Source organism: Dermacentor albipictus, chromosome 2 (assembly GCF_038994185.2).
Source record: "Dermacentor albipictus isolate Rhodes 1998 colony chromosome 2, USDA_Dalb.pri_finalv2, whole genome shotgun sequence".
Lineage (NCBI taxonomy): Eukaryota > Metazoa > Arthropoda > Arachnida > Ixodida > Ixodidae > Dermacentor > Dermacentor albipictus.
This window is the reverse complement of record NC_091822.1, coordinates 184,569,367-184,581,673: the sequence shown is the minus strand read 5'-3', so window position 1 is coordinate 184,581,673 and position 12,307 is coordinate 184,569,367. Positions and strand designations below refer to the sequence as shown.

At 44.7% G+C, this 12,307-nt stretch overlaps 1 protein-coding gene across 3 annotated transcripts in view; it reads left to right on the top strand.

Moving 5' to 3' along the window:
* Positions 1-12,307, top strand: part of LOC135920148 (urease subunit alpha-like) — a 107,792-nt gene that overhangs the window by 24,798 nt on the left and 70,687 nt on the right. For 2 of the 3 annotated variants that reach the window (XM_065454304.2, XM_065454285.2), the window contains exons 2-4: positions 1,933-1,999; positions 2,862-2,944; positions 11,193-11,297. In XM_065454304.2, coding sequence (XP_065310376.1) covers positions 1,933-1,999; positions 2,862-2,944; positions 11,193-11,297 — 255 coding nt within the window. The remainder of the gene's footprint in view (positions 1-1,932; positions 2,000-2,861; positions 2,945-11,192; positions 11,298-12,307) is intronic. The other variant, XM_065454296.2, reaches the window with a different exon arrangement.

Sequence of the window (12,307 nt, the reverse complement as noted above, 5' to 3'; positions counted from 1 at the left end):
ATATTTCTGAGTCAGTAAAGTTCCTCGCTGAGGTCACTATCTATTTATTTTCTGCTTAATTACTCGCGGGTGTGCTCACTTACAATATAATTGTTTTTGCTGCGTACAAGGGCTTGGAGCGTATGTTCAAATACATGTAAAACGCAGAAACGTTCTTCTGAGATATCCTTTGGAGAAATTTAATTAATTGTATCGTATTTGAGAGAGAAAGTTAAATTCTAGTGACTGCTGGAAGTGGAATTTAGATATAGGGCCTGAAATAAAAAAAAAAGATTTTCAAAAATTCGAAAGTTTGAAATAAAAAATAGAAGCACGAAGTTTATAAATTAATAGCTCTGCATCAAGAACAGATATCGAGGCTCTGTAAACGGCCCCCATTAGATCATTCAAAGCAGACAAATTCGATATGTCATTTTATATCTTACGTGAATTTGTTACGCTGTGTACGAGGGTTCTGCAAAAGCTGTATTATCGTATTACAATTTTTTTTTAGATTCATGTGTACCATATCAGTTTTGTCCGCTTTAGGTGTACTATCAAATGCAAGTCACATAACTGTGATATCATTTTTCATTGCTGAGCTACAGAGTTCTAAACTTTATAGTTTCGTTTTCCGAAAATTTTTTATTTTTGCCAATTTTTAGTAAAAAGAATTGACGACCTAAATCACGAATTCAAAACCAACGGTCACTATAGTTTAAGTTTTTCTTTTAAATGCGACTAACCTCGTCAGAATTGGCGCAGTGGTTGCCGAGAAAAACGAGTTCTCCTTTTACATGTATTTAGATAGGAGCACCCGAGCTAAAGGTTCCTCTTATAGATGCTAGGCGCAGAATGACCAGAAAGAGAGGGCCCCCAGTCCGCAACAGCGCGCAGTGTGCATAAGCACGGCGTATCGCCGTGGATAAAGCGAAGTTCGATCCCAGCATCAGGCGAGTAATTTTTTTGTTTTAGTTTGACGTGAGCTATTCGGCGAGACACACCCGCCGTGGTTGCTCAGTGGCTATGGTGTTGGGCTACTGAGCACGAGGTCGCGGGATCGAATCCTGGCCATGGCGGCCGCATTTCGATGGGGGCGAAATGCGAAAACACCCGTGTACCTAGATTTAGGTGCACGTTAAAGAACCCCAGGTGGTCTAAATTTCCGGAGTCCCCCACTACGGCGTGCCTCATAATCAGAAAGTGGTTTTGGCACGTAAAACCCCATAATTTAATTTAATATAGTGTTTATGGCTGACAACAAGGGAGATTTGCAGGGATTGATTGACAGCAGCAGCACCCAGCTTGCCAGCAGCCGCGGTAAGGAAATTTCGGGAAAGTTCGCAAGGAAAGCTTCATCTTTTAAAGAGAAATAATGTTTCGAAGGAACGCCGAAGGCCAACGTAGAGCCAAGCTTATAATGATATATTAGTGATCCAAAATGTCCAAATTAAGCGTCAGTTTTACTGACGAAGCTTGCGCCGGTGAGTTTACGTTTTACAAACGTGAACCTATATTGATGCCGTCAGTAGTCACCCACTCGCTTAAGTTTGACGCATGCTGTTAGATTTGGAGATAACAGCTGCGGGCGTATCGGGCACATGCGTGCACAGTGTGTAGATGGAGCACAGAGTGTGGAGGATGTGGAGGATGGAGCTCAAAGAATGTTTTCTCGAAGGAAAACATTCGAAAACAAGCACCGCGAAAACGAGCACGAAATTTGTGCTTCAGTTAGTCTTCTGACTGGTGGCTTTGATAGGCTTCTGGATTGGCTCAACTGCTGTTTGAATGAGGGCAACTGAAATGTCTTCTTGGAAAAGGTTGTCAGCTGTGTGGGCTTTTGTTTAGCGCTGTAGCGTATAATGTGTTATTTCACAGCACAAATATACGTTTGCATTGTGTGTTCATTGTACAGGTCCTATGATTTGTTTTTGTATCATTATTATTTTATAGGTACAAGAGATGGCCAGAGATGGACTTACTGTATGCGAAGCAACGGAGAAAGGAAGAGAGCTTTTAGGTAAGATTAGCATCGCGTAGACATTGTACACATTCAAGTGCACGCACTCTATCAATATTAGTGTTATTTTAGTGTATGTACATTATCAGTTTTCAATGTCCCCGCGCAAGCCTCGGAAAATGCCTTTGGTACGCGCACCCTGCATCAATTTAACACCGAATGCTTCCTTATGGCTGTCGTATTGACCTGGACTTAACGTTTTGAGTGATACTAAGTTGAGATCTGAGCGAAATTTCGTGCTAGAAAACTGACTTTTCAATTCTGCGCTTTGACAACTGGCCCCTACCATTCTGGTTGAGTTACGTGACTCAGCCGTGGAGTAACAACTGTATGCAGTATGTAACTGTGTGCAATTCTACAACGTATATTACTTGCTGGTGCTTCTGTGTGGGACTTGGAATAATATCCCGCAGTATGGAAGTTATTGACCACCAGTTCAACGATAACTCGAAGAGGCAGGACGTGTTTTCTGACTTGATATCTTCCGAATGAATAGAGAGAACTTTTAGCAAAAACTATCCAAACGTAATACCGCGCTGCTCCATAATTCATGGGGCTAGTTTTGAGGTGTTGTGGGAGAAAAATATATTTGCAGCATGTAGATGTTATTTGAATACCAGCACAGTCGCACTAAGCTTATTTGGCATCATGTCGGAAATCTATAACTGTATTGTATCATCAGCGATCCTATCTTCCGCATAAATACCGAACTAAAAGAAATGTTTTAACGACAAAGATTTGAATACCAACGCGTAATTGTATTGCTACCAATAAGACTGGATGGCTAGGAATTACTTATTCTTGCTTAAAATACAAGAATTTCTATCTCATTTTGTCCTTAACCTACTTTTTTTTTTCGCAGGCAGAAATCAAGTCTTGCCTGGTGTGCCAGAGCTGATTCCCGAAATGACTGTCGAAGCGACCTTCACTGATGGCACAAAGCTTGTGAGCAACTCCCTTTTTTTAGTCGATTCTCCGACACCAAGAGCAGCAGCTGGCATATACAGCTCACCCTTGCTGTACACGGCGCTGTTGAGCAGTGTGCTGTACGCAGCAGCATATGCAGCATTGAGCTACGTGAAGGATATCCGATGCTTATAAACCCATTCTGAGGGATAAACTACGTCAGCAGAGCCTTTTAATAGTGCAGTTGCTGCACGGTTAAAGCGCTATGGAGAGAGTACGTTATACAGTCGAACTTCGCTCTGGTTGATTCGATGTTTCGATTATTATTTCGATCTCGACCGAAGATCTCGGCCGGCGCCCATGCACTTCTGTGTGCCAAACTTTCATTATTTGTGTCCTGTAATTGGCCCTCGCCGGCTAATTGGAACTTTGACTGGTCAGAACGCACCGTCTGCTAACCTCAATGGTGGCAGCACTGTGGTGGTGGCACTCAGTGGTGGCAGCATAAGAAGCCAAGACACCAAGGACAGACAGCAAGGGATGAATTACATGTATTCATTCATTGTACTAAAGAAATTATAAAGTAATAAAAATAAATATGGATGAAAAAAAAACTGGCAGTAAATGGGGCACGAACCAACGTATTCGCATTACGCGTGCGACGCTCTTGCGAAAACAAAAAAAAACAGAAAAGAAAAAAAGACTACCGCGGCTCCGTTTTTCCATCCGCTTTTTGGGGTATTTATGTCTACCTACTAGAACTAAGCACGGGAGTCGGCGCCACAACTCACGGTCTTGAAAGCGGATGTGGAACATCCTTTCTTGTGGCGGGCGTTACGTGTACGTGAGCTTCTTGGGTCAAAGCACGTGACGCACACGTCACGTACACGTGACGTGTGCGTGACGTGTACGTCACACGTACGTACACGTGACGTCACGTCACGTGTACGTGAGCTTCTTGGGTGAAGGCACGTGACGCCAGCGACAAAAAAGGGTGTTCCACATCCGCGGTCAAGACCGTGAGTTGTGACGCTGACTAAGACTCCCGGGCTTAGTTATAGTACACTGTAGTTTTAGTAGATAAACATAACTATCACAGAAAGTGCACGGGAAAACGGAGCTGCGGTTGCTCAATTGGTAAGAGCATCGCACGCGTGATGCGAAGACGTGGGTTCGCGCTCCATCTGCGGCCATTTGTTTTTTCATCAACTTGCATTTCAGTTATCACTTCCTTAATACAATTACCCGCCGTGGTTGCTCAGTGGCTATAGTGTTGGACTGCTGAGCACGAGGTCACGGGATCGAATCCCGGCCACAGCGGCCGCATTCCGATGGGGGCGAAAGGCGAAAACGCCCGTGCACTTAGATTTAGGTGCACGTTAAAGAACCCCAGGTGGTCGAAATTTTCGGAGTCCTCCACTACGGCATGCCTCATAATCAGAAAGTGGTTTTGGCACGTTAAATCCCATAATTTCATTTAATTAATACAATTACTGAGTACATGTAATTTCCATATGCTGTTCTTGGTGTCTTTGTTTGTTGGCTTCTTATGATATAAATAATAAAATTCGGGCCCTGTTTCCTTTCTTCTCGTTCCCTATATATGCAGTAACTCTAGCGAATGCATCAAACACGCGAGGAGGAGGAGGAGGAAAATATTTATTAAAAAAGGAAAGGACAAGCAGGTGTCTTCCTGCTTGTGCGGGAGGTGCCCTTAGTCCAGGGCTCCTGCGGCTCTTGCTGTCTCCCGGGCCCGCCGCACCAGTTGTTGCTGGTTACGAGGGTCCGAACTAGTTAGCACGGCCTCCCACTGCTCGGGTGTGGAGTTGTGTATTTGCGGGGCTGCCTTGACGTTGGGGCACGCCCATGTGGTGTGATATAGGGAGGCGTAGTCGTTACAAAGGGGGCATTTGTATGAGTATAGTGTAGGGTGTCTGCTTAAATGGGGGTATGCATTGGTTTGTAATTGTCGCCATGTTACGGCGTCTTCACGTGAGAGGATTTTGTCTGGAGGTGGGTATTGTCGTCTGTTCAATCTGTGGTGTTGTAGTATGGCGTTGTATTGTAAAGGTACGGGCTCCATAGATGCGGCCGTATCCCTCTCTTGTGGCGCCCGGTAGGCATGAGCTCGGGCTACAGCGTGCGCACGCTGATTTCCACGGAGGGACTAGTGTCCTGGAGTCCATACTAATTCAACGTCCGGGAATTGGGAGGCGTGTTTGAGAAGTCGATGGGCGATCGAAGATATTCTGCCTCTCGCGTAGCTACGGCAAGCTGCCTGGGAGTCAGCAATAATTGTTACGTGCTCGTTGGTCAGACTCGAGGTGATGGCCAAGGCGATGGCTGTCTCCTCCGCTACGAAGGCGCTGTCAGTGCGGACCGTCACCGAGACCACCTCTTGAAGGTTATGGTCGACAACGCTGGCCATCATGGCTTCTTTCTGGGGGCACAGCGCAGCATCTGTGTATAGTGTGGTGGGGAGACTGCTATATTTTGTCTCTAAAGTATTTGCGCGAGCTTGGCGACGACCGGCATGATGTTCCGGGTGCATGCTTCTGGGGACAACGGTTACCTTGATGTGTTCCCGGAAGTTGGGAGCCAGATGGATTGCTTGTTCGCTGCCTTTGCCGTGTGTGGGGTAGCCTAGGCGCGCTAGGACTGTTCTTCCTGTTGGTGTGAGGGCTAGGTGCCCTCGTTGGCTTGTGAGGTGGGCGTCTATAATTTCTCTTATTGTATTATTGTATCACTATCACTGAGGTGCAACAAGCACTCCATGCACTCACACGAAACACTACTCCAGGCAAGGACAAAATAAATAACAAGCTCCTGCGCAGTCTGGATGACGGCACCATTCAATCTCTTACTGACCTCTTTAATCATCATTGGGAAGCGGGTGCGCTACCAGCAGACTGGAAGCACGCGGACATCATACTCATTCCTAAGCCAAGCAAACCCTCCAGCTTAGGAAATATGAGACCGATATCACTGACTTCATGCCTAGGCAAGCTTCTGGAACATGTCATTCTGAACCGACTTCAACCCTACATAGAATCCAGCGATCTCTTTCCCGAAACAATGTTCGGATTCCGGCCCCACCTTTCTACCCACGACATCCTTCTTCAGCTGAAGGAACAAGTCCTTGAACACACCTCACCACACCATACCGGAGCGATTCTAGCACTCGATCTCAAAAGCGCTTTCGATAATGTGGCTCACCAAACCATCCTTACAAACCTAAGTCTCACGAACTGTGGTCCTAAAACTTACAATTACATACGCGCCTTTCTAAGCAACCGCACGGCCACAATAGGCATTGGCTCACTCAGAACTCCGACGTTACCTACCCGCAACAAAGGAACCCCACAAGGTGCTGTTCTGTCACCCACCCTTTTCAACGTTGCTATGATGAAATTACCTGACAAACTCAACGCAATGCCAGGAATCAGGTATGCAATATACGCCGATGACATTACTATCTGGACCACCACTGGTTCCGAAGGAGAGAAACAAGACGCCCTTCAGCAAGCGACCGACGTCGTTCAGCAATATGCAAAAACAAACGGTCTCCGGTGCTCCCCCGAGAAGTCGGAACTATTAGTCGTTCGACAGAAATCACGAAGAAAACTCAATGATATACCCCACATCACACTTACCATCGACGGCAAAGAAATACCCACAGTAAACCGCGTCCGCATTCTCGTCCTCCACATACAACAGGACGGCAGAGGCGCATACACCATCCAACGTCTCAAGCAGACCACCTTCCAAGTCATGCGAATGGTCAGCCGCATCACCGCCAAACAATACGGACTGAAAGAAGACGACATAACACAACTCGTCCAGGTCCTGATAATCAGCCGCATTGCCTACGCTGCCCCGTACTCACCCCTCACTCCTAAGGAGATAGATCAATTAGATGTACTTCTCCGGAAAGCATACAAGCAAGCGCTCAGCGTACCACCGGGAACAGCAGCGACACTCAAGCTTGAAGCGTAGAGCTTCTCACTATTATAGTGAGAAACTCTATGGCTTGAAGCCCTAGGACTCTAACACAATAAGATAAATTATAGACGCCCACCTCACAAGCCAACGAGAACGCCTAGCCCTCACACCAACAAGCGATACAATAATACGCTATATCTCCGGCCGAAAACGCTGATTATCGGCTAGCCTTCGGAAGATGCCGAAGTGAAAACGGCAGCTAAGAGATGGGTATTCGTCCGGTTCTTACGTGCTCTTTTTCCTCAAAAAGAGGGTTTGTATATTTCTTGCGTCGGATACGAAACCGAAACTGCGTTATCTGCTATCAGCGCCATCGCTATCGAAGTTGTCATCATAAGATGGCGGCAAAACAAGCTTTGTGCTATCAAGTAGCGATGCTTTGTGCGCTGTGCGTAATAGCAACATGAATAGCAACAACGCCGACGACGCAGCACTTTCAGGCTTTTATTACGAAAGGTAATTCAACAGATAAAGTATTTTACATAACAAGCTATCGGCATCAGAATCGCGTCACGTGTTTTCGGCGCTCGGGACGCTGGCACGCGTGGCAACAGCGCAATCAGCGGATTTGAAACCCGTCGGCGCACGGCTGACGCAATGGCTGACGGCGTGCGTCTGAACCTCCTCAGATCGAGGTTGTGGGGCGCTGAACGTGAAAGAGATCATAAACAAGGCCGCCGAAAAATGTACAGTGGTTGCAGTACCGTCGTGCTGACTTCCACGTTCGCGATTAAGTGTCAGGTCTCCCACTGTACAGATATTTTGGAAGGCCACCGGAAGAAGAGAGCCGCAAAATGATGAGTGATGTTCGTTGCGCTGCTGAGCTCTAGGTTGTGCGTTCGAATCCCGACCTCGGCAGCCGCATCTCATTGGGGGCGAAATGCGAAAACGGTCGTGCACTTAGATTTAGGTCAAATTTAATCCGGATACCTCCACCATGGTGTGTCTCATAATCAGATCTTGACATTGACACGTAAAACCTTTTATTTATTTTAAGGCAAAAGCCTTTAGTGGCTAATACCCTCGATGGTCCGGGAAACGAGGCGTGCGGTACAGAAAGTCATATAAGCTAGCCTTGCGCGGGCACGCGCTCGGGCCACTGCTATCGCGTTCGTCGTCGTCTTCAACAGCTGGCTCCGATGCCGCTCACGATCTTAAAAAAAAAAAAGAAAACCACACAACAACAACAAAGAAAAGAAAGAAAGAGAACGTGAACTATGATAGAGTTAATTCGGCTGGCCCCCACTACCTTCGTTTGGGAGTGAGCCCTCGAGCATATCTAGAAGTCGAACCCACGACGACCTTTGGTGTTAAGACGAAGTTAATTAAGGCACAGTTAATTAATATAGACTTAATTGAGGCGCTCGAAACTGTTACCTTTGGTGGGAGTCGCACCCATGACTTTTGGTGTTAATTAAGACAAATTCAATTAAGGTACAGTTGAGGTAGCGTCCCTTTGAGTAATTGACCTAGGTAAACATATTCATTCACATACTCCAATGGTTGACTGACCATGCTGAACTCTTGTTCTCTTGCCAGGCTATTGATTATTATCGTTGCTTCCTGCATATTAATCTTCAACAGTACCCTTACATACTCTGTGTTAAGGTCCTCACTCATTTGTTGTAACTCGTCCCCAGTGTTGCTGAACAGGACAATGTCATCTGCAAACCAAAGGTTGCTGAGGTATTTGTCATTGATCCTTACTCCTAAGCCTTCCCAGTTTAACAGCTTGAATACTTTTTCCCAAGCATGCAGTGAAAAGCATTGGAGAGATTGTGCCTCCTTATCTGGCACCTTTCTTTACAGTTATCTTTCTACTTTTCTTGCGGAGAATTAAGGTAGCTGTGGAATCTCTAGATATTTTCCAAGATATTTACGTAAGCCTCCTGTACTCCTTGATTACGTAATGCCTCTGTGACTGCTGGCATCTCTACTGAATCAAATGCCTTTTTGTAATCTATGAAAGCCATATAGAGAGGCTGATTGTACTCCGTTGACTTCTTGATTACCTAATTGATGACATGGATGTGATCCATTGTACAGTATCCCTTCCTGAAGTCAAGTGTTGCCCTTTATCTATTGGAAATTATCTTGTTGAATATTTTATATAATACTGGAAGTAAGCTAATGGGCCTATAATTTTTCAATTCTTTATCATCTCCCTTTTTGTGGTTTAGTATAATGTTGGCATTCCTCCAGTTCTCTGGGACCCTTGAAGTCCTGAGACATTTCATATAAAGGGCTGCAAGCTTTTCAAGCATGATGTCTCCTCCATCATGACAAGGGAATTTACAGAAATATAAAAATGGGTCGGAGCGCATACGGCACACATTATCACATGGAAGCTTACCATTACCATTAAAAAGAAAGGTGTACAATCGTGCATTCTACTGGTGCTAACATATAGGGCAGAAACTTGGAGACTGACAAAGAAGCTCGAGAAGAAGTTAAGGACCGCACAAAGAATGTTAGGCGTAACGTTAAGAGACAGGAAGAGAGCGGTGTGGATCAGAGAGGAAATGGGAATAGCCAATATTCTAATTGACATTAAGAAAAAGAAATTGAGCTGGGGAGGTCATGTAATGCGTAGGTTAGATAACCGGTGGACCATTAGGGTTACATAATGGGTGCCAAGGGGAGGGAAGCGCACTCAAGGACGGTAGAAGAAGACTAGATGGGGTGATGAAATTACGAAATTCACAGGTGCTAGCTGGAATCGGTTGGCGCAGGACAGGGGTAATTGGAGATCGCAGAGAGAGGCCTTCGTCCTGCCGTAGACATAGGATAGGCTGCTGCTGCTGCTGATGATGATGAAGGTGGCGTCAATTAAGGCACTCGAACGCACGTCCTTTGGTGGGAGAAAACAAGTAAAAAGAAGTAACAACGCATTCGAATGAAAATGTCAAGTAATTGAATAAATGTCTCTTGACTGCGCAGGCTTTCGCCTTCACCCTGTTTGGCATATGCTACAGTGACTGTATAGCATTTTGTAAAAGCGAATGAGTGATGTTGGTTTTTAGTGATTGCCTTGTTTTTTGTGATAGATATAACTAACTGGTCCTCATTTTCATGGACGCAGATCATGGCATCTGCTCAGCACTTAACGTTTCCTGATGCTCCATATCTGCAACTGCAGCTTCCACCTTCTAGGGCACGGTCAGCCTTCTTTAGATGCAAAAAATAATGGTAATGGCCATGATAATTTCACCATGCCCACTGACTCGTACAAAAAGTGACTGATATCAAGATTAGAGATAGGTTTTGTGGGTCTGAATGTTTTAATTATAATCTGCTGTGAAAAAAATACAACTGTTTTGTTGTCAGCCGAATGACTTGATATCATATTTCTATCATATTTTTAGACACTTTTTGTCGCAGTGTGATGCCTGTCAACAACTTCTGGTAGCGTTACAATACATAACGTGTAAGTTTAGTATGTGTGTTGTGATCTAAGCAGTCTTTCAAGGTCCGGGCTAGTAGGAATAACTAGGAAGTCCAACTAGTCTGCTTATCTATGGAACCCCTGACCATTTCACGTTTAGGAGGTTGTTTGAATGTGCTTAACTCAACAGACACTCAAGTCCTCATCTGTCACCTTAGAATGTGCACCGGAGAAGACTTCCTGAGCACAATAAATGAATACTCACACTCCTACTCGTGCCCATACCTGTTCGCCAATGCTCACTCAAGTTCATACTCACTTTCATGCACATTTACCAGCACACGGTAATGCTCATACTCACCTTCCCTCACTCTCACCAGCACTTACGTTTGTACTTGGAGCCACTCACACTTGCCGTCATTCACTCACATTCAAACAGCCACTCAAACTAACTGTCGCTGACTTTGGATGACATTCATATTAATTGGCACTCACTCCTCTTCAGTCTCGCGTGCACTCAAGTTTGCTGACAATCATTTTCTTTCATACCCTCGTCTCATCACACTTCTTGTCACTCTGCGAAATCACTGTGAAGCGCCTTTCAGTCGGTGTGCTCATGAGGGAATATGCTGACCTGCGTTTTTTTATGAGAAAGAAGTGAGACAAAAAGTGGTCAGGTTGGCCAGAGGAATGTGTCATTCATGAGCCATTCGTGCTCTCTGCTGTGGCCCTGGCACACATTGCATAGGTTAATGGGATATAATGCAGAGAGGAAACAAAAAAGCATTGTGACATCAAGGCTGTGTAAAATGTTTTCCCATGAGTCCCAACCACTTGATTTTTCTAGTGTTTCAGGCTTGATGCATGTTCGTAATCTTTACTTGTACGGCATTATGACAGGTGTACCTGGAGTTTCCAATTTGTCGACGCAATGGGGATCTTAAAAGTGCTCTGGAGGGAAGCTTTCTACCCGTTCCTGATGTATCTGTATTCGAGAAAAGGAAGGTAAATGCCATACATTTATTGTGCGAACTCTTGTAATAGCTGTGGCTTCATATTGCCATAGCCTTGTAACTTTAGGAAGCTGTACAAAGTGTATTTAAACACTGGTTTTGTGCAGGCATCACATTCATATATTTGAGCATATTGCTGAAATGGAATCAACGCATGTCCCATCAGCTCCGTGCTGTAATTAATGAAACAATGCTTAGCTATGTTGTGCTGTGGTAATGATGATAAGATCAGCACCTAATGGTACTGTAGTGTGCTTGGTAGTGTGTTTGCTTGTAGCAACCTCATTTATGATGAATTCTTGGCTTTTATGAATAAAAAAACAACAAGAACTACTATATATATATCAGCACCATATGCTATATGTATGCACAGGCGATGTGAAGCCCTGTTTATGTGCTGCATATTAGCTGTGTAATACGGTGAGAGTCACTATTAGTCACCTTGTGCTTTTATGGTACTGTACTCAAAAAGTCCAGAAAAAGTGCAGAAAGGAAAAATCAGACGTGTGCGTGTACAAAAACAAAATAGAGAGTTATGGCTTGACCGTATAATCTATTACTCTTGATGGAATACTGAGTTATTGGAGACATAGACTTAAACAGTCACTTTGCTAGTGCCATAGTGTGGTACAGAGTTTAACTAGAGAGTAAATCCATGAGAGGGGCTAGTTGCTGCGTGTTCACAATTATGTTGTGCTGAGTTTTACAATGGCAAGAAAATAAAGAAGGAAACAAATATGTGGATGGACAAAGCAAAACCTAGTTTGTGCTTTGTTCACATCTTTGTTTCCTTTTTTGTTATTTCTTTGCCAGTGCAAAACTTAGCGCAACATAATCATCAACTAGAGAGGACACAGAGCTATTATCGCATACCAGCCATAAACTATATGCCATTTGCTTGTGTGTGCCGTACAGTGATGTGGTGTCGGCTGTTACTGCTTTCAGGCACAAAGAATCATACTTGCAGCTGGCATGTCGTGCTGTGCACCATGTTTTCTGGAA